Consider the following 24,808-nt stretch of genomic DNA (forward strand, 5'->3'; position numbering starts at 1 on the left):
TTAAAATTTGCTTCTGGGCTCAACCCTCCGTGAAAGAATTCTCATTCTGACATTAGATTACTTCCCATTATCCAAGTCCAAACACCAATTTTAAGTACTTTTTGATTTCTCCCTGATCTTTGTAATGTCAAATACACTCTACTTTCCAAATCTTTTTTTTTTTTTCCCTTCTTTGGTTTTTGGAATTCAAACGTTTCAGTACAAATACAAGCTTTTTTGTCTGTAGTTAATTCCCATAGAAATAAAGCACACTTGATTTGTCTGTATGGCTTCACTTCTTATCATTTCTAACTTCTGCATATTATTAACCTGATTAAATAATTCTCTTTTTAAAAAAAAATTATTTATTTTAGAGAGAGGATGAGGAAGGAGGCAAAGGGAGAGAGAAACCCAAGCAGATTCCATGCTGAATACAGAGCCTGACTGGGGACTTGGGACTCAATCTCATGATCCTGAGATCAGACCTGAGCGGAAACCAAGAGGTGATGGTCAAGGGACTGCACCACCCAGGCGCCCCCACTCATTAAATAATCCTTAACAAAATATATCCACAAATGCCTGTTTTACATCAGAATATATCTGGAACCTGTTTTCTTTCTCCATCCTGATGGCTTTAAACTATGCTCTCATCTTCACCTTCTCATCTATATCCCTATTTAGTCATTTCTTCTAGAAGTCCTTCTTTCCCATTAATCAACCTTCATAAAATTAAAACATATATCATTGCCATGCTTAAAATATCCCTGGGATACCTATGGTGAACAGAGAATGACACAGTGGTAATTATGGCATCTAAAGTCACTCCTAATTTAAATCCGATTCATCACCCATCATTTAGTCTATAAGCAACATATCCTCACTTTCCAAACCATAGTCTACCTCTCCACGTGTGCAGACTTTGCCAAACTTTACACCAGACTCACAAGAATATTTTAAAACTCTGCATTTTACATTTATTTTTCCTTTCCTGGAAAGTCATTTTTCCACCTCCTTCTCTTAAGAGGTAAATCCATGATCATTACATTGGATCCAGTTTATTTTAGTTCAATGGAAGTATTAGTGGGGTCCCACTGTATGCATAAGAATGTATAGAATAAATTATTTTTATTCTATGCATGAGAGCATATAGAATAAATTATTTTATTATATATGCCTGAGAACATATAGAATAAGTTATTTTCTCTGCTGTAAAAGAGTTTATAGTTTGTCACAAGTGGAGCAGGGAGCATGTGAGAGACACTGACAAAAAGATAGTATGGGAACCCAGGAAGGGGCAAGCTACTGCTCTTGAACACATTCTCCATATGATGATTTTTCAGATCTTTATATACTAAGAACAGGTAAATTAAATGTGGAATCTATTTTCTGTTCTGCCTTAGTAGGTTTGGCATATGATTCTTCTAACAAAACTAGCCATGCAGAAGAGTCACATAAGGCTTTCTAAAGGGATAAGTTGAATTCAAAATCTCCTTTTAGTGAGAACTTTCCATAGCTTCTGGAAAAAATTCATGTTTTCTGTCACTGCATTCCCATAAGATTCTGTTTATATTTGTCATGTTTGCTGATCTATCATGGATCTTACATATTGTAGGTATTCAGGAAGTGTTAATGGAATATAAAGAATTTCTTGAACAGGATTTAATATACTATAATGTTTTTTTAAAATTTATCTGCTTACTTGTTGTGAAACTTTAAACAGAACTAATATAAATATCGCAGTGGGTTAGAAACTTTGCCACAAACTATCTAGGTGACGATAGACATGTGACCCAACTTCTTAGGCTCTTTTGTCATCCATAAATTGCAGAGATTAGACAAAGTAATGTTAAAGATTTTTACAGGTCTAAAATTCCCTTTTCTATTCATTTGTAATAGATAAAATTGGAATACATTTATTTGGTGTATTTAAGATAACGACATCATTTTTAAGCCACACCCTGTTAAATTTGAAAATCTTTATCTATTTGCAATTAACTAGTAAAAACAAGAATATATAGATCAAATCCAGGTTCCAAAGATACTGGATTTATTAAAGTTAACATTCTAATTTCATTTATTAAATGGTAAGAGGAGAAAGAACACATGGCTTAAATTCAGGTCCATATAATATAACTCTATCATAGTTATCAAGTGTTATTAATTTTAGTAAAATTAATTAAAGTGAAGTGAGTTATTTGATTTGGTTATTATCCAAATCTTTCGTTTTATATGCAAATGAATTGTTTCAGCTGAGTAGCAATTATAGCCCAAAGGCTTAAATTATCTAAGAAATTTTAATTTATTCATAGGTTGTGACATCCATATAATCCAAATTTATAAGTGATTTTGTGCTATTTAAAAAAAAAAAGCTTACTATTACTTCCAATGGTATAAGGAACACATTGTAGTTCAAGCTTTGTTTTTATAGGAAATATTAATCTTCACTGTATTAGAATTTATATTACAACAAAATTTTGTAACAGAACTTAATGATGCAGAGAACAAATTTTATTGTGACATTTTATACATTGGCTAACCATAAAAAATAGTGCCAAACAAATGTTGAAGAAATAAAAAAATAATAAGGAGGGCTGAAATGAAAATATTAGTATCATAAAATTAGGTCTTCTTGAATTATTCTTATATTTCTATAAAAGAAGAACAAGACCTTTCTTTTAATAGATATTTGATATTAAGTACTTCAAGGTAAGGTTTTGATATATTTCATATTTTCTTGGTTGGTGCAAATGGGATTGTAGCAAATTGAAGACATGAATGTAATTTTACTTAAGAAAGTAAAGGAACACCTGATTATATCAGATGCTTTTTTGAACTTTTATGAAATTTTACAGAAAAACTAATAATTGGTCATATAAATATTTATATTTTAATTATAAAATTTATAACAACTGTAAATATTTAACTCCAGGTAAAAGTCAGATGTTCATCAATTTCAAAAGTGTTAGAATTAGATCAAAACAGGACTTCACCTGAGGCACCCCAATATATTGAATTACTAATTCTCACTGCTCTTGGGGTCTTTTGAAAAAACTGAACAAATAGTTGACCGTTACTGTTTGAATCCCCACTAGGGAGTCGTTGAATTCCTGTGGTTAAGTCCTTTATTACCATTAAAATTATTTTTCAAAGACTAGTAATTACATTTAATAGTAATTTAATTTTGTATTTCTGTTTTTGTCATCTAAATGTGAGCTTATAAGGAAATCACATTAATGAATAAAGATTATTAGATGCTCAAATAAAAAAGCATTTCATTGGCATTGGTTTCTCTTCCCCACCCACCTAGTTGTCTATGTTATTGGGGCAAATACACTTAACAATTTAATAAATTTTATATAATTTTTATATAATACTCTTTCGTGCTATGCCACACACCATAGATATACAGTGGAGTGTATACACAATCTAAATAACATACACAAAATATTTTCTCCTAAAGTTGGAAAGACATGTATTAGTGGGGAGTTAAGTCCACAACATTCAGGTGCGAAACTTAAAAAGAAAAAGAAAAAAAAAAAAGGATAACATTTTCTGGTTAGTCAAGTTCAAAGTTAAACGGTAATATATCTTGTCACAAGGAATAAACTTGGAAATAACATTTTTGAGTATAATTTCTTTTGTCATTCCAAAGTCCATTTTTGAAATCCTTCATTCTGTTGAAAACAACTGACATTGTTGACAACAGCAGAGCAAAAATCCAATGGGAAGAAATTTTAAAGTATCTCCTAATAACAGCAGTATTAAAAAAACCTAAATGTCATTTCTGTATCATTTCTGTAACACATATGATTTAGAGAAAAATTAATTTGGTCTTTCTACTACAATTGCACTGAATACTTAATATACTTCTTAATCAGCAGAATTTAGTGCACTAAGGCTTTTTCCCCCTGGAAGTGAAATGTAATTATTTCAAGAAAAATTGGGACATCTTATAAAAATAGTCCTATCCATAACATGAAGGTGCATCATGAAAGACAAAAGGTATAATGGGACAGTGATATTGTCCATCCAATATTTGGCCTTTTTTGGCTTTAGAATCTTTGAAAATCTAATAAGAGATTGCATTTTACAGCATCTTAGAGTAGTGTAGTAATGGAAGAGAGGAATAATGGAACTAATGAAAGGCATTTTGAAATAGAATTTAATAGTGATTAAGCAACATATGTATCATTTTGCTTCTGAGTATTTATCTATCTGGAAATCAGTTTTAGAAACAATGAAAATTAAACAATGAGTTTTGGAACAATGAAAAGAAATAAAATAAAATAAAATGGAAAAAAAATTCAAACTGGATGGGAAGGTTTATTTGTTTTTGCTTTGTTTTGTATTCCACTTTTAGTTTTAAAAAAATCATTTTAGGCACTTACAGTTTAAGAAATCACTTTTTGTAACACCAAGAAAGTGAAAATTATCTAATCTCTTGTAAAGTTTCCACATTCATCCAAATCATCATGAATCATTTGTTGGAGAAAAATCATAAAAGATTGTGATAATTAACATATTGGCAAGCTAAGGAAGTACTGGCATACTTGACCGGTCTTGCCGTAGCATTTTATTTTTCTCATCTGCTTCTCAGCTGCCTAGACATGTTCATCATAAACCGTGAAAGGACATGTTCCGTCCATATGCATGTTCTGCTGCCAATATGTATCATAAGAAACTTAAGGATAGGGGCCGTTTTATTGAATTTACCGCCTGTATTTTCAGTGATTCTGTACTGAATGAAGTATTTCAGGTGATTTAGTGCATGAAATGATAACCCACTGCCTATTCAGCTCTGCTTCCACTCCCACCCTTAGCCTATTGCTAACACACACCTATCACAGCCCTCCCCTCGTTCTTGGTGTTGAAGGTCATTGTTGCACGCAGAAAATTGCCCTTCTGGGATTTGAGGAGCAGATGGGTCCTCTGGGAAGGCTAATAATTTGGCACCCATTTGAACCAGCTTTCTTAATATAGGACTTGAACATTTAATGACTTCTAATTTCCAACTTCTAACACTCACTCAACATGCAGTTTTCTCCATCTCATTGTACGGCCTATAGTTTTTTCTTGCTTATAGACTAAGACCTCAGTATTCCTCAGCTATCTGTCCTAAATCTAACACTGTCTCCTTCCTTTCAGATCTCCTTCTCTACTCTATGTACCCCCCCCCACCAACATCCTAACACCTATCCTCTATTCTTCTGCCTGCAACAGCCTGGGCCATGATGTTCTTCTCTTCTTTCACCGGGTGCCAAGAAACCCACAATCCGTTTTTACGATGAATTAATCAATTCAGTGCTATGGACTGGATTATGTCTCCCCATCATCTCCCAAGCTCATATGTTGATGTCCCTAACTGCCAGTGTGACTGCATCAGAAGAAAGGACCTTTGCAGAGGTCATTAGAGTTAAATGAGGCCATAAAGGTTAGGCCCTACTCCAAAAGGACTCGTGTCCTTACGAGAAGAGGAAGATACACTAGAAATGAGCACACGTTGAACAAAGGCCGTGTGACAATACAGAAAGAAGGAAGCTATCTGCAAGCCAGGAAGACAGGTTGTACAAAAACACCCTGCTGGCACCTTGCTCTTGGACTTCCACCTTACAGGACTGTGAGAAAATAAATGCCTATTTTTTGTTTATGTCACTTAGCCTGTGATACTCTGTTAGGGCAGTTTGAATTGACCAACACATTCAGATTATGGTTCACTTTCCTGTCAATTCTTCACCTTGTCTAAGGGAAACCTAACTTTTCCTGAGATTGCTTTTGATTAGTCCTTTTCATTTTCCTCTCTGCTGCTATGTTCATACTACTGTTCAGAAGCTTTCCTCACTGAAAGTAATTTGTCTCTATAGGCTGTTTTTCAATAATTTCTTCATTGAAAATACCCACAGAATTTCGGAATCTCCTGCAATCTTTCGTGTTAGCATTAGACTTTTTCATGTAAACTTTTTTTTAGATGCTATTCTCTCTGGTGACATCCACACAAACTCACAATCCTTAAATTTACTCATTTGCTCAATCCTTCCATTCCACTTTACCACATATCACAATGGTCATGGAGTTCTTTTAAGTCAAGGTCCTGCATTCTGGACAAAGGAAGACAGTGGTGGTTTTAAAATACTTTCCTGTTTCTTGATATTCCTCCTTTCAAGAAGTGGAGTTTAGTTTCCTGCTTTTGAACATGGGCTGGCCTTAGTGATTTGTTTCTAACATAGACTATGAAGAGAATGATAGTATATAAAGTAACTTCTGAGACTAAGTCATAAAAGGCATGATATTTTCTTCCTTGTTTTCTCTCACTCTCTTGAATCCCTCATTCTCCGAAGGGCAGCTGATGTGTTACAATGTTGTGAAGAAACTCACAGAGTCCTATGAGAGGCCCACATGGTAAGAAACTGAGGCCTTCTCTCAAGAGACCCTAGGGATTAAGGCCTCCTATCAATAGCCTGTGAGGGAGCTACCTTGGATGCAGATCTGTCAGTCCTGGTTAAACATTCAGAAGACCACAGCTGCTGGCCAGAATCTGAACTGTGATCTCATCAGAGGCCGTGAGCCAGACCTATCCAGATCCACCCTGACCAATAGGAAATTGGGATAATAAGTATTGTTTTAAGTTGCTAAGTTTTGGGGTGATAGTTATGTAGCAATAGATAAGTATAGCTAAGTTCAGAAGCATGGGGACAAGAGAATTAATTAGAAGACTGTGGCAATTTCTCAACACGATGACTGTTACCTGGCCTCTGGTCAGTTAGTGAATTAGACACTGAAGTGAGGAGAGAAAGGGAAGCACCAAGATGACTTCTCAGTTTTGACTTGAATAACAGTGTTGCATTTACTGAGATAAAGAAGATGAGGAGAAGAACAGATCTGAGAGGATAGAAATTTTAAAAAAAATTGGTGAACTTATTTGACATCATGTCTTGTGACAATTATAAGAAAGCAATTGATCAAGAAAGCAGTCTAGAGCTCAGTGAGGTTAGGGCTGGAGAAAAAAATTTGGAATCATAAGCTAATGTATCTAGGTTTTTTTTTTTTTTTTTTAAAGATTTTATTTATTTGAGAGAAAGAAAGCATGTATGTGTGGGAGTGGAGATGAAGGGGCAGAGGGAGGAGAAGCAGACTCCCCACCAAGCAGTGAACCTGATGCAGGACCCCAGGATCATGACCCAAGCTGAAGGCAGATGCTTAATTGACCAAGCCACTCAAGCTCCCCAGTGTACCTAGGTTTTAATAATTGGACCATATTAGGTCACCTAGAAATAGAAAGGGGTCTGAAGTCAAGTTCTATGGCACTCCAGTATTTGGAGGTCAGGTAGAAAAGAGGACCTAGCAAAGGAAGCAGAAATGTATTATCCAGAGAAGTGGGAAGAAAATAAGAACACGGTATCCTGGAAGTGGTTTAGTCAGAATGTCTCAAAGGGAGACAAGCTTTAGTGAATTCAGGACATACTGCTTTTTAAGAAAAAACCATCCAGTATCCACTGGAATTGGCAACAGTTTTGCAAATGATGACTTCCTTAAGAGCTACCTGCACTCCCTCCAGAAAAATGAATGGAAGGCAGAACAAGGTATGTTTGAGGGCTGTCTCTTAAGCATTTTGTTTCTTTCTTATTGAATGGACTACATTTTACCTTTATTTGAGAAACTAATTTTCTTACAAAAATACAGAGTACACCCTTTTTTACACAAGAACTTGTCTTGGTTTCTATAGAATCTCACAGCAGAGGCCCTTCAACTTAATAGTTGGACAAGAAATATTTATTGAATTGAGTTACAGGCCTTGAACAGCCCATAAAGAAATTGAAGGACAGAAAAAGCCAAACTCTAGGGCATTTTTCAAAAGTCCTGTAAAGGGTTATAACCGTTTGAAAAGGACTTTGAGGTATAGAGCTTCCTTTTCCAGGCCTGGTTCTTTAAAATCTTACCCTATCTAGAGGAATTTTCCCATTTATAAAATCAAAAGCAAGGCCTATTGGATGTGCAAAAACTGTTCAATGGTAGTTGGTATCTGATTTGTTTAACATTCCTAAAACTTGTGCCTTATTCAAATAAACAAAAAAAACCCTAAAATGACAAAGCAGAAGAAAGTAAAACAAAGTTTAAAATTCTGGCTGTTGCCAAATTGCTGAAGTTTGTAGAAGAAATGAGATAAAAAATAGAACACGAATGAAACCTTAAAGTACAGTTCAGTTATTTCTTCCCAGTTAACTAAGAGCTTTCAGCACATAGTTTAAAACACATGTTTTACCTTTAAGAATGGAACTACTCAAGTTGTGGGTGTCATTCTAGAGAATGATTTACTGACTGCAATTTTAAGATTCTGCATGCAGAAAAGAGACACTTTAGGTTTCCTTCTAAGTCAGCACTGTGCAAGCTCAAGAGAATATTAAATGTAGTATTTTCTAGCTCTATTAAATATTCAGAAGCTTTTCTTCTGTTGTCTCTATATCAAGGACAAGTCTGTAAACCTTGCTCTGAAAGCCCTGAGATGAGCTAAATAATCTATGAAAACAACCATTGCTTTCTTTAGCTAGAAAATTAAAAAAAAAAATTTTAAGTATGTCAAGGAGGAGAAAAAACCCAGGTCACAATTGTCCATTCATGCAGATTTTAGAATTTTTTAAAGATACTTTAGGCCCAAAATATATAGTTAACTTTGTCCAAACAAAGAACACACACTGCTTTCTAGCTTGACACCCTTTTGTTTAGTTATATTTGCCTGTGTAGTAGAATCAGACTTTGGTTATTATACCATTTATTTTATAAGGACCTTGAAAAGTACTATATACAAAGTTCACAAGCCAAATTAGGAATAAAGCTCAGAAATTTTAGTTTCCTGGCTTTATTGCTTTTACTATTGATGACCAAAGTTTAACATTCATGTATGTGTTTTTATAGGAACATTGTAATATTTATTTATAGGAATATTGTAGTATTTATTTTTTAATATTTGTGCTCAGTAGAGCTGAAGATTCCTGTTTAAAAAAAAGATGAGCTCATATACAATATATGCTACAAAGCAACTTTGACCTTAGTCTCTATGCCTCAGTTTGCTTTTCTATAAAATGGGATATTAGTATCTAGTATGCAATGTTTGTAGGATTAAATGAGATGAAAGTTATTTTTTTTAGATCAGATGTACTTGCTGAATATTATCTCTTAGTATTATTTTTTTAGATTTTTTAATTTTGATTTTTATTATTTTTAGTTGCTACTTTTTAAAAGGCAAAGGCAATATTGCTCCTGCCATATTAAAACTATTACTAATTTTTCTATTATTATTTATTAATCCTTTAGAACTGTTATCAATGTCATGGTCATGAACTTCTTACTTTCCTGATGCCTCTTAGGTCAACAGATACAGAATTAGATTTTGAAGGTAGAACTAGTTAAAAACAATACAAAATAATCATATAGTTACCACAGGTTGCTGATTTGTTATGGATTGAAAATGTTAGGTGAGCAGGTTTTATATTTTCTGAAATTAGTGCATTTCATTTATTCTTAAAGTAGAGCCGAACTTTTTTTAATTTGTAATGGTCTCTGTGAACAAAAGTGACTTAAGCCCTTGAGAATGCAGTAATGTGTATGTGTGTACCTTGTGTGCATATGTGTGTATTTACTTGTCATTCACACTTCTCAGCACCCACTAGTTTGTTAATCCCTTGAAATCCAGATTCTTTCCTATTTCTTTACTGAAACCAATTCGTCAGGGAAAACTAATGTTGGCTTATCTCATCCAGTACACCTTTATCCATTTTTACCTTCTTTGAACTCTGCCGAAATTGACATTGTTAATCCCCCTTGTTTGAAGCCTTGCTTTCTTTTTTATCTCTCACATTGCCCTGCTCGTCACTCAAACTGACAGTCTGTTCCGTCATTAGTCTTCCTTTATACTTTTCTTCATATTCTATTTGTTGTTTTCATAAGTCTTCTTAAAAATCCATTTGGAGGAAGCGATGGAGTGTAAATAAGTGAAACAAAATTGAGTTAAACCTTACTTTTGGTGTGGCCATAGTCTTTGTTATTACTTCTTGTCAATATAATTAACTACTAACTTAATGTCATTGACATAAAATGCAAATAAAAATTCCTGCTTGTGTCACAAGCTTGTGCTTTTACCAAAGGAGCAGAAAATAAAATATTATGGAAATGAGATAAGTACTATCATAGAGATATGAGCAGGAAACCTAACAAGAAAGTGCTTAATTTTGCTTCAGATTTCAGGAATTTCAAAGACCAACTGATTTCTGAGTCGAGTCTTAAATACTAAGTAGTTCTTTGCTAGCCATACAAAAGAAAAATGTGTATTTGGTAAAATAACTCCATGAGGATGAGAGCTTCTGGCACAGCAGGCAAGATGGTGATATTCACAGTAGAAAGATATGTAAGGTCCACATAAAGAAATTTCTTGAATGACATATTAAGAACATTGTGTATCCTGTGATGGGAGCCATTAAACTATTTTAAGCAGTTGAGTGACCTAATCACATTTGTTCCCTTGAAGGAGTACTTATTCTTAGTAATCCAGGAAAAGCTAAGTAAAAGCAAAATAAAAGCTAGGCCACCCACACTGGAAATGTAGAGGAGGGAGAAAATGCTAGAGATATTTCAAGTCTCAGAATCTAGAGGATTCAGTCATACAACAGATGAAGGTGTTGGGGAAGAAAAAAAAAAGGAATCTAAGTACCAAGCTGATTAACTGATAGATGATGGTTCAGAATAAAAGAAAGAAAGAATAGCAAGATCAGATTTGAGTGATATGTTGGGCAGGTAGAGTTTGAAGTGTCTTTTAAACCTTCACTCATAAAAACGTATGATAGTTACTGTGATAGTTAATTGTACGTGTCCACTTGCCTGGGCTAACAGATGCCCACATAGCTGGTAAACATTTCTGAATGTGTCTGTGAGGGTGTTTCTGGAAGAGATTAGCATTTAAGTGAGTAGACTGAGTGAAGAAGATCCCCTCACCAGTGGGTGTCATCTGATCCATCAAGGACCCAAATAGAACAAAAAGGTAGAGGGAGGGCAAATTTGCTCTCTCTGCTTCAGTGGGGATATCAATCTTCTCCTGACTTTGAACATTGGAGCTCCTGGTTCTTGGGTCACCAGACTCAGACTGGGACTTAACACCATTGGCTACTCTGGTTCTGAGGTCTTCAAACCTGGACCAATACTACACCACTGGTTTTCCTAAGCTTTAATCTGGCAGACAGCAGATGGTGGGACTTCTGAACATCCGTAATCATGTAAGCCAATTCCTCATAATAAATCTCTTTCTATATACTTATATATATCCCATTGGCTCTGTTTCTCTGGAGAACCCAGACTAATAGAGTTATTATTTTGATTGTCATTATATCATTTTCTATTTAATTGAGACCGAAGAACTTTGTGGACTTGGAGGAGTTATGATAAATCACACACAATTAAGGTATAAGCTGGAGACTGACATTTGAGCTATCACTGTTTCACTGATGGCAGTTGGAATCATGGAAGTAGATGAGATTACTAAATTTCAAGAGATAATGGTATTGAAGCAGTTGGTGCAGATGTTCTGATTATTCCATATTTCTGTAACTACTGAAAATTCCTTAGCTTAGTGTTCATTTCATTCATGACAGTTTTTAAATTATTAACATAATAAATGTGTGTTTTTATTTATTTACTTTGTAATCTAATAAAGCAGCTGATTGTATTGAAGATTGCCTTGGGGACCTTGTGATCTTTGTATAGAGTTACTGGTGGGCCCTATTAATATTTACAGAAGGGCTAGGAAATACGTATTTTCCTGGATTAGGACATAACCCAGTGATGTGAGCAAACATACTTTTAATGAAAATAATTTTCTTAACTGAAGTATAATTGGCATACAATATCCTGTTAGTTTCAGGTATACTTAATAGTGATTTGATATTTGTACATTGTGAAATGATCCCCGCAGTAAGTCTAGTTGCAGTCTGTCACCATATAGTTATTACAGAATCATTGACTATATACCCTAGGCTGTACCTCTCCAAGACTTAGAAAAATAAATTTTTAAAAAGAATAAAATTTGTTTTTAAAAAGAAAAAGGAAAAAAAGTAGAAAAAAGTAGGAAAAAAAGAGGAAAAGTAAAGTGAGAAAAGTAGCATTACTTTACATTTTTGCTGATCTTTTTCATAACCGGTGTAATAGAAAGTGGGCTAGATTTTCATGTCTTCTTGGTGCATTCAGTCTGTTGTAATACCACATCATGTAGCCTCTGGAAAACTTTCCTATAAAATGGTAAGACAAAGAGAATGAAAAAAGAAAAAAGTATTTTAATATGATTTCAAACTAATTTTGATTTTCTAGACCCAAGAAAAGGGTCTCTGGACCACTTGAAGTTCCAGGTCACACTCTGATAGCTGTTGATATAGTTCAGTTGCTTAAGCAAACAACATTAAGGTTGACTTTATCAGATTTCCAATTACATAGCCAATCAGTCCTTCCCTATTTTAAATATGGTTTTTTTTTTTCCTTCTTGTAATGAAATTACCAATTACCCAGGGACTTTTGTTTTGTGGAATATAGAAAATTTGACTCTGGGAAGAATCTGCAACTATTTGTAAGAGCACCCAAATTTTCAGGAAGAAGAAGAACTGAGGACTCTAATATCCTCTCTCCACATGGGCATACCTGCTAAAGTAGACTATGGTGAATTGGAGACATCCTGACCCAAGCTTAGCAGCAAGGAAGAACAAATATCCACCAAACAAAATAATCTTGAGGAAAAAGGAAAGCTTACTAAAGCTCTAATTTGAATATGTAGATGTAGGGAAGGAGGAGGGAAGGCCCTCTCCATTGGAGATATGGCTGGTCTTGGAAGACTCTCAGGACTTAGCCATCTGTGCATGTGTTTATGTTTTAGAAAGGATTACTGAACAAGCAGATATGGAAAAAGAGAATGGTAACATTTGATACTGGAGCTTGGGACAGGGATCTGGACAAGCACAGGTGTTCCAGCAGGATAGACAGGCATTCATGGCACTTTGTAGAGTAGATTTTAACCACAGTGGCATTGTGTTGAAAGAAACAGACTCATCAGAATCAACAAATCTTTGGCAAATGTTTGTAAGCTAGTCACCTCTTTTCACCTTCAACTAACATTCTCTTTACCTCCCTCACTTGCAACTAAGTTCAACCAAGGATTTTTGGATAATTTAATTTGGGAAGTGATGGTTAGCCTCAAGAAAGAAAGCCTAGGACTTAGAGTAGATAGGGTTTTAAAATGTGACCTCTTGGGGCGCCTGGGTGGCTCAGTGGGTTAAAGCTTCTGCCTTTGGCTCAGGTCATGATCCCAGGGTCCTGGGATTGAGCCCTGCATCAGGCTCTCTGCTCAGCGGGGAGCCTGCTTCCTCCTCTCTCTGCCTGGTTCTCTGCCTACTTGTGATCTCCATCTGTCAAAAAAATAAAATAAAATGTGACCTTTTTGGTATTCCTAAGTCATGGTGGTATAGATCATATTGTTCTAAGACAAATGAATCATTTAAGAATAAATTTAAGACAAACTAATATATGTTAAATAAATAAATTTTGGAGGGAGATTTCAGTAATTAGAATTTAGGAATTATAATTCATGTTTATGTTATGAAATGACTGTATATAATCTGTTATTCTTATGATAAAAGTATAAAATTCTTCTTCACTCTAATAAACAATTGTAAAAATTATTTTCATGCAATAAATTAATTACATTTTATTTTATTTTTACAGAGAGAGCATGCACATGAGCTTGAGGGGGAGAGGGGTAGGAAGAGGGTGAGAAAGAATCTTAAGTAGGTTCCATGACCAGCGTGGAGCCCAATAGGGAGCCCCATGTGGAGCTCCATCTCAAAACCCTGAGATCATGACCTGAGCTGAAACAGAGTTAACATGAAACAGAGAAAACATGGTGGAAGATATTTATCAGAGATCATATAAGTTTCAGTGGCCAAAAGTAATATCTGGGTACATTTCTTGATTTGAGAAATCTAAATCTTATATTGTTTTTTTTATCTATTTTATATCTATCTATATAATATATTCATATCTATATATAACCTATATAGGTTGGATATAGATATCCATATCTATGGATATCACAGATATCTATACATACATATTAACACATTTTAGACTTTATTTATTTTATTTTATTTATTTTATTTTATTTATTTTAGATATAAATATAAAACATAAAACGTGTTATAAACACACATACGATTATATTCAGTTATGTCAGCTTAATCTTCTTTACCGTCTTCACTGATTTCTGTATTTAGTAATCATGTATGTGTATGGTATAGCCTTTGAGGAAAGATCTAATTCAATATCATAAATGCAATGGGAAGTTTGTGAAACTGCTTTTAAACAGTAAAACTTGAATGAAGAGAAGTTGATCTTACCAGCCTCAAAAGAGGCTGAAGTAATTGTCAGCTCTGCATGGAACCAGCAGACACTGGGCTCTAGTTGTCCCTACTTCGTTGGCCCTTGAGGATAGTCTTACTAATGAAAGAGACTATTATCTTTCTCCAGAGACCGAAGTTCTGTGAACAACACCACATTCTTGTTAATTATGGCAAAGCTAGTATATGAGACTTGAATACATACATAATTAAGAGCATTTGTTAAATTGAAGGTGCTGTAGAAAAGAAGAAAAATGGCAATCTGCCAATGAATAATTTCTTTTTTTTTTAAAGATTTTATTTTTATTTATTTATTTGACAGAGATCACAAGTAGACAGAGAGGCAGGCAGAGAGAGAGGAGGAAGCAGGCTCCCCGCCGAGCAGAGAGCCCGATCATGCCGAGGGCAGAGGCTTTAACCCACTGAGCCACCCAGGCGCCCCGCAATGAATAATTTCTATGGAGTAATAGAATTAGCTTAATGGTCATCAAGAATGAAGACCCAAGTTTGGTTGGTTACTTCTCTGGGATAGTACTTCCTTTGAATTTTGTTTTAAAATAAAACACACACACACACACACACACAAAAGCAACACACACACACACACACAAAGAAAATAAAATAAAACACAATACATGTTTAAAAATTTTGTAAAAATTTTAAACCTTAAAACTATTTATAGAATCACTTACAATTTTCCCTTAGCAATAGATTCGGACGATGCCATTCTTACACTCAGTCACAACCGGTGCTAAGAGTGTAGTGTTGCTATTTATTTGCATGCATTAGTTGTACACAGAGAAAGAAATGGTATTAAACTCCGCATATTATGTTACAACCATATTCTTGTTTAATGTGTTTCATTGGATATCATTTTGCATCAGGACATATTTACCTGCCTCGTTCTTGGTAATGCTATATTATGGACATACTATTGATTTACAGGCATTTACTGGCTTGTTGTTATTGGTTTTTTGTTTGTTTGCTTGGTTTACAAATAATGCTTTTGAATGTCCTTCTACATATATCCTTGTGCTTTTCTATACACATTTTACCAGAGTAAATTTCTAAAAGTGGAATTTTGGATTGGGAGGCACTATGGGTTCTGATTCTTCATTATTGGAAGCCCCTGTTCATGTCTTAGTTAACTATTTAAGAGAGAAAAGCAGAATGGGCATAATAGGAGTGAAGCATTTCTGTTTGGAAAATCCATAATGTCCTTTTTTTTTAAAGGACATTAAAATGCAAGCTAAAGGGAGATATACTTCATGTGCAATTGAAAAGCTGACAATTCCTTACTGTGTGCATATAGATATATGTATATATACCTATATATATACACATACACACTAAATATTACAATTCATTCCATCTTTATGATTACAGACATTACAGGGCAGGGTGGGTACACAAGGTAAGTAAAGCAAACTCTTCTCCCATTTAGCCAGATGTAGCATTTTAGCAATTTTATGATAATACAGGTTGGCTTAATTGATTGACTTGGGTTGAAAGCTGGTAACGGCGAATCTTTGCTATTTAAGATCTTCCATTGTTGCTCCAAGGATCTTCATTCCTACACTACACTATGAGCTCTGAAATGGTCTTTACTTCAAATGGTGTTTACTTCTTCAAGCCTTCATATCTTAATCTGAAATCTGAGACCTCTTAAGATAGGTGACTCCCTGTTAAAGCTGTCTTCCTCTTGGCTAACCCAGTCCACCAGCAATCTTAACAGTTATTGTATTAAAAATAAAACTGTCCTCCCAAGTATTGATTAAAACTATTTTGCTGGGATCCCTTTTCAGAGCATTAACTCCCTGAGAGAAAACAGAGATCCTAACCAATTTCTTCCATGAATGGTAACCCCAGCACAATATACCTAGTGTCCTTCACAGGAAAACTCAGGAGGTCAGGCAACCCAGATCACAAGTTTATCAGTATTTACATAGTTTGTCAGTATTTACATACAAAGGATATTTAAAGCTGATCCCAGACCAAGTATTGCAAACATAATCCTAAGAAATAATTTCAGTTTTAACACATGGAGTTTCTGCAAGATGCTGGAGCAAGTGAGAAATCATCTCCAAGCAAAGAATAATGGTTCATCATCTTTTACAAGTGAGAGGAAATCAAGGAGGAAAAAAAAAAAAACTCCTCTCTTCTAAACATCTCATCAAATCGATGGCTATTTTCACAGCCTTAATTAACAAAACCCAGTGTCCTCAATTTCCTGATGTGAGGAGTCCATTTTCAAGATGACTATCAAGGTCAAGAAGAGCTTTCAGGCTTTTCTTTGCCTTGACCATGAGTTCCAGTCCTTCAGTGGGAATCTCCTTGAAGGGTTGGAATTCATGGGCCATGACAAAATCTATGTTTTAGGTAACTTGTCTTAAAAAATGTTAATTTCTAGGGGTACCTGAGTGGCTCATATGGTTAAGTGTCTGCCTTTGTCTCAGGTCATTATCCCAGGGTTCTGGGATCAAGCCCCATGTTGGGTTCCCTGCTCAGTAGGGAGCCTGCTTCTTCCTCTCCTCTGTTACTCCCTCTGCTTGTTCTTTCTTTGTCTCTCTAAAAAGAAAAAGAAAAAAAAAATTCTAATTGTTAAATTTATCATTGACTCTTATTTTCAAATAGAGGTAAGTTTAATATTTTTTCTTTAAGTTTTTTTTTTTTCACCTTTAGAATATAGGTTGAGGTTTTTACTTGTGAGATGATAAGATGAGGTGACTTTTATTTTTTATTATTTTTAACTATTAATTAGTTAATTATTAGAGAGAGTGCACATGTGTGCAAGAGAGGTGGGGGCAGAGGGAGAGGGAGAGGAAATCTTAAACAGGATCCACACTCAGCATGGAGTCCTTCAAGGGCCTAAACAGGATCCACACTCAGCATGGAGTCCTTCAAGGGCCTGATCTCATGACTCTGAGGTCATGACCTGAGTCAGATGCTTAACCAACTGAGCCACCCAGGCTCCCCTCCTCCTTTTTTTTTTTTTTTTTTTTTTTTTTTTTTGAGATGACTTTTAAAGGACAGATTCTGTGTTGGCTAGTGTAATTTTTATATACCAAGTAAACATATTTCAAAAATGTGTTCCTTCATCAATTTCACAAGAACTGAGCACCTACTTTTTGCCATCACTGAAGCCCTATCTTTGGTTCTAGGGATAGATGTTAAGTTCTTCTCTTTGAACAATTTGGGGACATGTAGAATCAGTAACAAAAGTGTGTGAAAATTGCGACATCAGTGATCTTGGGCTATGCGAGCACAGAGAAAGGCCAGTTAATCAGTCTGGTCCTCGTTAAGTTTGACACATTTGAGCTAGTTATAGATAGAGTTCAGTTATATCAATTTTAATGCTAAGAGGCTAAGAGGAAAGAGAAAATAATGAAACAAAAATATGGCCTGATTTCCCCTCTTTCTTATAGCCTATTATATGTACTTGGAGATCTACTTAAATCTTTGCACTGAGGTAGATTGACATAATACCGTCTATGTAGAAGTGCACTCTGAGGGCTTTCTTTCCATTGTTGCTGATTAGATACAAAACAGAACTAAACTAAAACAGAGTACTGGCCACTCTAGCCAACCATGGACATGGGGGTTATGGAGAAAAAAATGGCTTACTCATTGGATCCACAAGCCAATATTTTAGCAGGCTATATCCTTTCTGAAACTGCCTCAGTTCTGTGAATTCAGTCAGCATGGTAACACCTTCTAGAAAGCTTTCTAATATTTTAATTATTTAACATGCTTTATCTCATTTTCATTTAATGCCCGTAAGAGTTTTTTGTTCTTATCACAGAGGGAGAGGAAGAGAGAAATGGCAATGTGATTTTCTTCCTCAACTCCTTGATAAGACTCCATTAACAGAAGTAATGGAAGCTACTAATGGCAATGTTTGGACCTATAGACCAGTTCAGTTTGCTTCCACCGTAAATTTGGCTTTTTTTCCCCTCAATATGCATATTTCATTGTTTCATTTCTGTCATTTCCTTTTTCTTGAATCATTTAGAGTCCCGTTAGAATATAATCCACCTTATTATTTTGTTAATTTGTTTTTTCTTTCATTAATTCTTTCATCCTTCTATCCATCCATCCATCCATACTAAATACTAACCACTGTGCCAAAAGCAGGAAGTACAAAAATGAATATGACATCCTTCCAGTCCTTAAACAGTTCTCAGCTCAATGAAGAAGAAAAACAAATAAAACATTCTTTTTTACCCATTTCAGTTTAACTTACTGAGTCAGAAAAAAAGAAGACATTTTCTGTATCCAAGTCTCTTAGAATTAAGTTCAACCAAAGTGTACAAATTTCTTGCTAATGGTGTCCAAGTGTTGCCTTTGGATGATTCTAGGTCTTCAAGCCTTCTGGGGTCACCTTTTCATCTGATACTCAAACCAAGTTCTGAATAAACTGAGCTCCTATTCTTCATTCTGTTGGGAAGTCTGTCTTTCCTAATGTCTCCACATACTTGAACAAGGGTTACATGTCTCCTGATTTCCTTTTACTCTTATTTATTACTCTCCTATGTTTTTGAGTCTCACCTTGTATCTTTGCCTCCTTTCTTTTTTGTCCTCCCATGGCCCAATACCTTCATCACTCAAAGCACCATCAATGCCAGGCTTTTGTACAATGACCTTTTACTGAAGGCATAACAGAAAGCATCATCTTAAAATTTGATACACTCCATCCATGTCCCAAAGTTCCTTTGCTGCACCTAACAGGGATTTCTCACTTGCTTGCCCCCTCCCATGATGTGCCTTTCCTCCTCCTGAGAGACTTCTCCCATTTCTTTCTCTTCAGATTTCAACTTTCTTCCAACACCCCCAACTTTTAAGCTGACAGAAGACAACTTCCAATTTCCTACCACGTTATTATGAAGAATATTTTGGTTCTCTGTTATAGTCCTCTCATTCTAAACCATACCTAGCAGAGTCTTTAGACTTTATAAATTTTTTAAAAAAGCCATTCTAGCTTGTTTTTTAAAGCAAAATAATCATGTACTTCTGAGATGAGTGTCTCTTTCCCAGGATGACAGTTTGTTTCTTTTTTTACACTCTTTTTATTTTCCTATTATACTGTTATCACGCTCTGGCAGATTTACGAAGTCCTTAAAAACTAAATATATATGGAACTATAAAAATTACAGTGGAGAATAATATAAATACAAAACCATGATGTGGTTCTTTAAGTAATGCTAATAATGGGGTGTCTGGGTGGCTTAGTTGTTAGGTGTCTGCCTTCGGCTCAGGTCATAATCCCAGGGTCCTGGGATCAAAGCTGCATGGAGCACCAAATCAGGCTCCCTGCTTGGTGGGAAGCCTGCTTCTTCCTTTCCCACTCCCCCTGCTTGTGTTCCCTCTATCACTGTTTCTCTCTCTGTCAAATAAATAAGTAAAATCTTTATAATAAATGAATAAACAAATAAGCTAATAAAAATATTGATAAATTCAAGTCCTAAGTGACTTGTAAAAACAAACAACTTTCAGTTTTTCAAGGTTTTGTGTCTTAGAATTGTGTATATTTAGAGGCTGAATTGCTTTGTTTACTCACCAATATTTGTGTAGAAGCCAGAATTATGTCACAACACACACACAAAGACACACAGATATAGACATAAATGTCCTATCTTATAGGAGGTAGTGAACTATTCTTATTAAGACTTAGGAAGATTCTATAGGTGCTTATAATTTAGGAACTTCTCCAATTCATTTAATGAGTTATCAACCTGTATTATCAAGTTGAAAATACACTGAAACAGTGTTTTTCAAACTTTGGTATGCATAGCAATCACCATGATTGCTTGTTAAATGCAAATTCCTTCTCCCCAATGAATCTGTGTCTGATACCTGGTGTGGAGAGTAAGGAGTTCACATTTGTGTAAGCTCTCCAGGTATGTTCTAATAAATATGACCAAACTCCTTTTCTAAGAATATGGGTGGGCAAAGTGGAAAATTTAACAAGATGATTCATGTTACTTAAATTCCAACCACCAAGTGCGGTTGTACCTTCCGACTCTGTTGACCTTTTTCTGACAACATAATGACTCATTTAATGAACATAAACATCAGGTTCTAGTAGTTCTTGTTGAGATACTAATTATATATTTTTAAAGTATACTAAAATATATATAATAATGATTTCTAGTGCTTACATAGGGTTTTAAATTAAAAAACACTTTAACATATATCTTTTCTTTTTACTGCATCCCAAACAATGGGGTTGATAAAATAATTTAAGATAAGTGAATTCTATAGCTCTCCCAATAGGCCAACAAGTCTAAAAGAGTACCACCGACAAACAAACTGCTCTAAAGTCACCTTACAGCCTCATTTTAAAACCCAGGTAATATATCTGGTTTATTTAAAGCTCTTCAGAAAAAAAAAAAAGGTTAACCTTGAAAAAGTCAGGGTCTCTGTGCTAGGTTGGGCTTTAATCATGACAATTCGTGCAAAAGAGGCAGGTTTGGAAGAGCTGCTGCTCCTGGGGTGTTCCAGTAAAGGCATCACTTGAGAAAGGGAGTTTGAAAAAGTCTAGACTTTTTGTTAAAACTTCCTACTGTGCTATAGACAAGTCTCCCCTTTCCATCAGGTCAACCTTCATTTATCCCTCAAATTTCAGTCTGTAGATATTTTGTCAGAGGTTACTATGACCCTTCAGTCTTAAAATAAAGCCCCCTTTTTTTGATCCTTTCTATCCTTCATTGCATTTATCACAATTGTAATTATAAAATTTTTGTGTGGTTAATTATTTAATAGAATGTGAATTACTCAAACATAGGCATCATGTTTTATTAACTATTCTTATGTTAAAGCCCTAGTCCTGTGGTCTGGCATAGAGGGAAACCTAATTCATACTTGCTGAATGAATGAATGAATGAATGAAGAGTAGGAAAATGTCTGATCAGAAAAGGTCTCAGTGTCTTGTATTGACAGGCCTCAGAATACACAAGAAAATTGTCTTTGTTGTATGAGAGATAGGCTGGGAAGCTAGAACAGTTTTTGAAAGTGCAATGTTGGGACGTCCCAATCAATTCACTACATGAATGTAGGTGGACAGAATTTGAGACTGCAAAGTTAGCTGAGAAAATGCTGACTAAGGAATACTAGAAGCATAAAATAAAATTGCAGTTTACTTTAACTGCCTTGTATTCTGTACCTGCTTCATAGATAGAATGTGTGCACTAAAACTTTTGACACTTAATCTGAAATGCTGGAGACTAGAGTGCGGAGAGTGGCTTGGTGGGGGAGTCCATATGTACACACCAGCAGGACACTAATGACAAAAGGAGAGTTCAGGGGGAATCAGAAACAAAGTTGACTCTCAGATCTATAGACAAAATTGTGATTAGATTAAGAAGTAATGTATGAATCAAGGATAATTGATTCTTCCTCCAAAAGATACCATCTTTTAAAGTATCTAGAAGGTCTTAGTGATACTGTTACAAGTAGTTGATTTTAAAAGAACCATATATTTATTTGTACAAAGAGAAAGCAGAGTGAAAACATGTTAACATCTTGCATTATGTCTGGGGAAGATATGAATGAAACTGTAATATCAAAACCAAGGGAAATGAGAAGATATGCATGGAGAAGTAAGTCAAAGCCATGAAAATGGAATGTTTTATAATATTATAAGAATGATGTACTAACTACTACACTGCACTGAAACAACTGAAGTGGTTTAAGGCAGATAGTCACCATCCTAAGTTTTTTTTGTTGTTGTTTTGTTTTTGTTTTTGTTTTTTTTTTTGGTCCTTTTGTATATCGCTTACATCGAAACTCTACCAGGGAAAAAGTAGGTAGTTTCAATCTCTTCTTGAAACTTAGGCATGGGTGAGGAATTGGTATTAGGGGACAGGTTTGGGATTCAGATGCACCCTATTTTTCTGAAAAAGGGCTACCCTGCATTTGACTGATGACTTCTTGTTCCTAAATGATTAATTCATTTGGATATTCAAAGGGCAATCTCTTGGTGTTCATTACACATGCTAAATCTGAGAGCATTGGCAGAAAGCATTAGGAATCTGCTGGCTTCTTTGCAAGCCTCTGGTACTGTCTGCAACAGTACCATTCACTCAAACTGGGTGTTAAGTTTTCAGATCTCAAATATTAAGAAGTATGCGACCCCAAGGTAAATTTTTCAACATATTTGGGTTCAACAAGTGATAGTCTGGTAGTTCCCAAAACAATTGGGGGTGAAACTTGCCAGGTTAGCATCTTAGGTCTATCACTTTGTGTCTTATGACTTTGAAAAGTAGCTTAAATTCTGTGTTAATATTGCAGAACTATAAAATATGGTAGTAGTAATGTTGTTATGAGTATTGATATGAGTTAATTATGTAATTTGCTTTTATGAGTGTCTGGCACTAATAAGAATTAAGTAAGTGAAAGCTTTTATTATTATTATTCTGTATTAGTAGGTATGTGTAATCGCATATTAATGATTGAAGAAATGAAATAAAAAGTTGAGAAAAAAAAAAATCCTGCAATTTTATAGCATGCTCCTCTAACACTTGGAATTCTTTTTCAGGTGAGAAAGAAAATTTGTTCCCTAACTCTGTTTCTCTCTCTCTTTGGTCTTGTTGCCTACTCTTCATCTCTAGATCTGTTCTTTCGGACAAGTCTCCACCTTATGTCGATACAATTTAACTGTAACATAGCTCAAAAAAAATTTTTTTTCTCGTCCATACCTCATGACATCTTGATGATTTTACTTATGATTAAAAACCTGCAGTTAAATTCAGCTGTCTTCCAAATTTTCATCAGTATAGACTGTACCTTATATTTATAGATGTAAAGCTTGATCTAATACATGAAGATTTCTAGGATCAGAAGCAGTATCTGGAGCCACTGTGTACATTTCTTATTTTTTTTTCCAGTTTGTTGCCCTTTACATTGTTTTGGGTTGATTTTTATGCTCTCTTAACAGGTATACTATAGAAAAGAGTCAAGAAATTATTTTCCAACATAAAGCCAAAGTTTTTACCTATATAAGCAGAAAACAGAACTTGAAACACATTACATGTGCAATCTAATTAATGATACCTATGCATCTCTTCTTTCACCTGAGTGACACCCAAGCAAAATCTCCAAATAAGCTTTTTTTTTTTTTCTTCTGCAGGGATCGATACTTTTAGATTTGGATCAAAGTATACCAAAGTTCAGATCACTCTCTCTTTGTTTTTTTTTTTTTTTTGTTTGTTTTTTGTTTCCCCCCCCCCCTACAGTTTATTGCTTTTGCTTCTTTATTCTTCATCCTGGTTTCAATCACAACCTTTTGCCTGGAGACACATGAAGCTTTCAATATTGTTAAAAACAAGACAGAACCAGTCATCAATGGCACAAGTGTTGTTCTGCAATATGAAATCGAAACGGATCCTGCCTTGACGTATGTAGAAGGAGTGTGTGTGGTGTGGTTTACTTTTGAATTTCTAGTCCGTATCATTTTTTCCCCTAATAAACTTGAATTCATCAAAAATCTCTTGAATATCATTGACTTTGTGGCCATCCTACCCTTCTACTTAGAGGTGGGACTCAGTGGGCTGTCATCCAAAGCTGCTAAAGATGTCCTTGGCTTCCTCAGGGTGGTAAGATTTGTGAGGATCCTGAGAATCTTCAAGCTCACCCGCCATTTTGTAGGTCTGAGGGTGCTTGGACACACACTTCGAGCTAGTACTAATGAATTTTTGCTGCTGATAATCTTCCTGGCTCTAGGAGTTTTGATATTTGCTACTATGATCTACTATGCCGAGAGAGTAGGAGCTCAACCTAACGACCCTTCAGCTAGTGAGCACACGCAGTTTAAAAACATTCCAATTGGCTTCTGGTGGGCTGTAGTGACCATGACTACCTTGGGCTATGGGGATATGTACCCCCAAACATGGTCAGGGATGCTGGTGGGAGCCCTATGTGCTCTGGCTGGAGTGCTGACAATAGCCATGCCAGTGCCTGTCATTGTCAACAACTTTGGAATGTACTACTCCTTGGCAATGGCGAAGCAGAAACTTCCAAGAAAAAGAAAGAAGCACATCCCTCCTGCCCCTCAGGCAAGCTCACCTACTTTTTGCAAGACAGAATTAAATATGGCCTGCAATAGCACACAGGGTGACGCGTGTCTGGGCAAAGACAATCGGCTTCTGGAACATAACAGATCAGGTAAGGCACAATTTCAAATGCATGCCATTAACCACTTTATAGACCAGTATGTCCCTCAGGTAGAAGGCAACCATTTTCATTGTCTGCAAACATTCCTGAGTTTTCAGTTTTACCCTTTCACAATACACGTGTTTGTGTCAGGCTTGTAGACAGTTAGCCTGTAGCTTTTCTTAGTAGATTCCAAGTAGAAGCCTGTGTAGCTGGTCTATAGAGTTTTCCTGCTTTAGTGGGAATGCCCTTTGCTGATGGTG

General features: G+C 35.3%; 1 protein-coding gene across 17 annotated transcripts in view; it reads left to right on the forward strand.

Annotated features, from left to right (window-relative positions):
* Positions 1 to 24,808, forward strand: part of KCNC2 (potassium voltage-gated channel subfamily C member 2) — a 186,850-nt gene that overhangs the window by 151,857 nt on the left and 10,185 nt on the right. For all 17 annotated transcript variants that reach the window (XR_004382328.1, XM_032854763.1, XM_032854766.1 and 14 more), the window contains exon 3: positions 23,630 to 24,557. Coding sequence is in view for 16 of the 17 variants with exons in the window: in XM_032854763.1 (XP_032710654.1) it covers positions 23,630 to 24,557 (928 nt within the window). In the remaining variant the exon portion in view is untranslated. The remainder of the gene's footprint in view (positions 1 to 23,629; positions 24,558 to 24,808) is intronic.

This window comes from Lontra canadensis, unplaced genomic scaffold (genome assembly GCF_010015895.1).
Source record: "Lontra canadensis isolate GAN:19392208 unplaced genomic scaffold, GSC_riverotter_1.0 scaffold9, whole genome shotgun sequence".
NCBI classification, from domain to species: Eukaryota; Metazoa; Chordata; class Mammalia; order Carnivora; family Mustelidae; genus Lontra; species Lontra canadensis.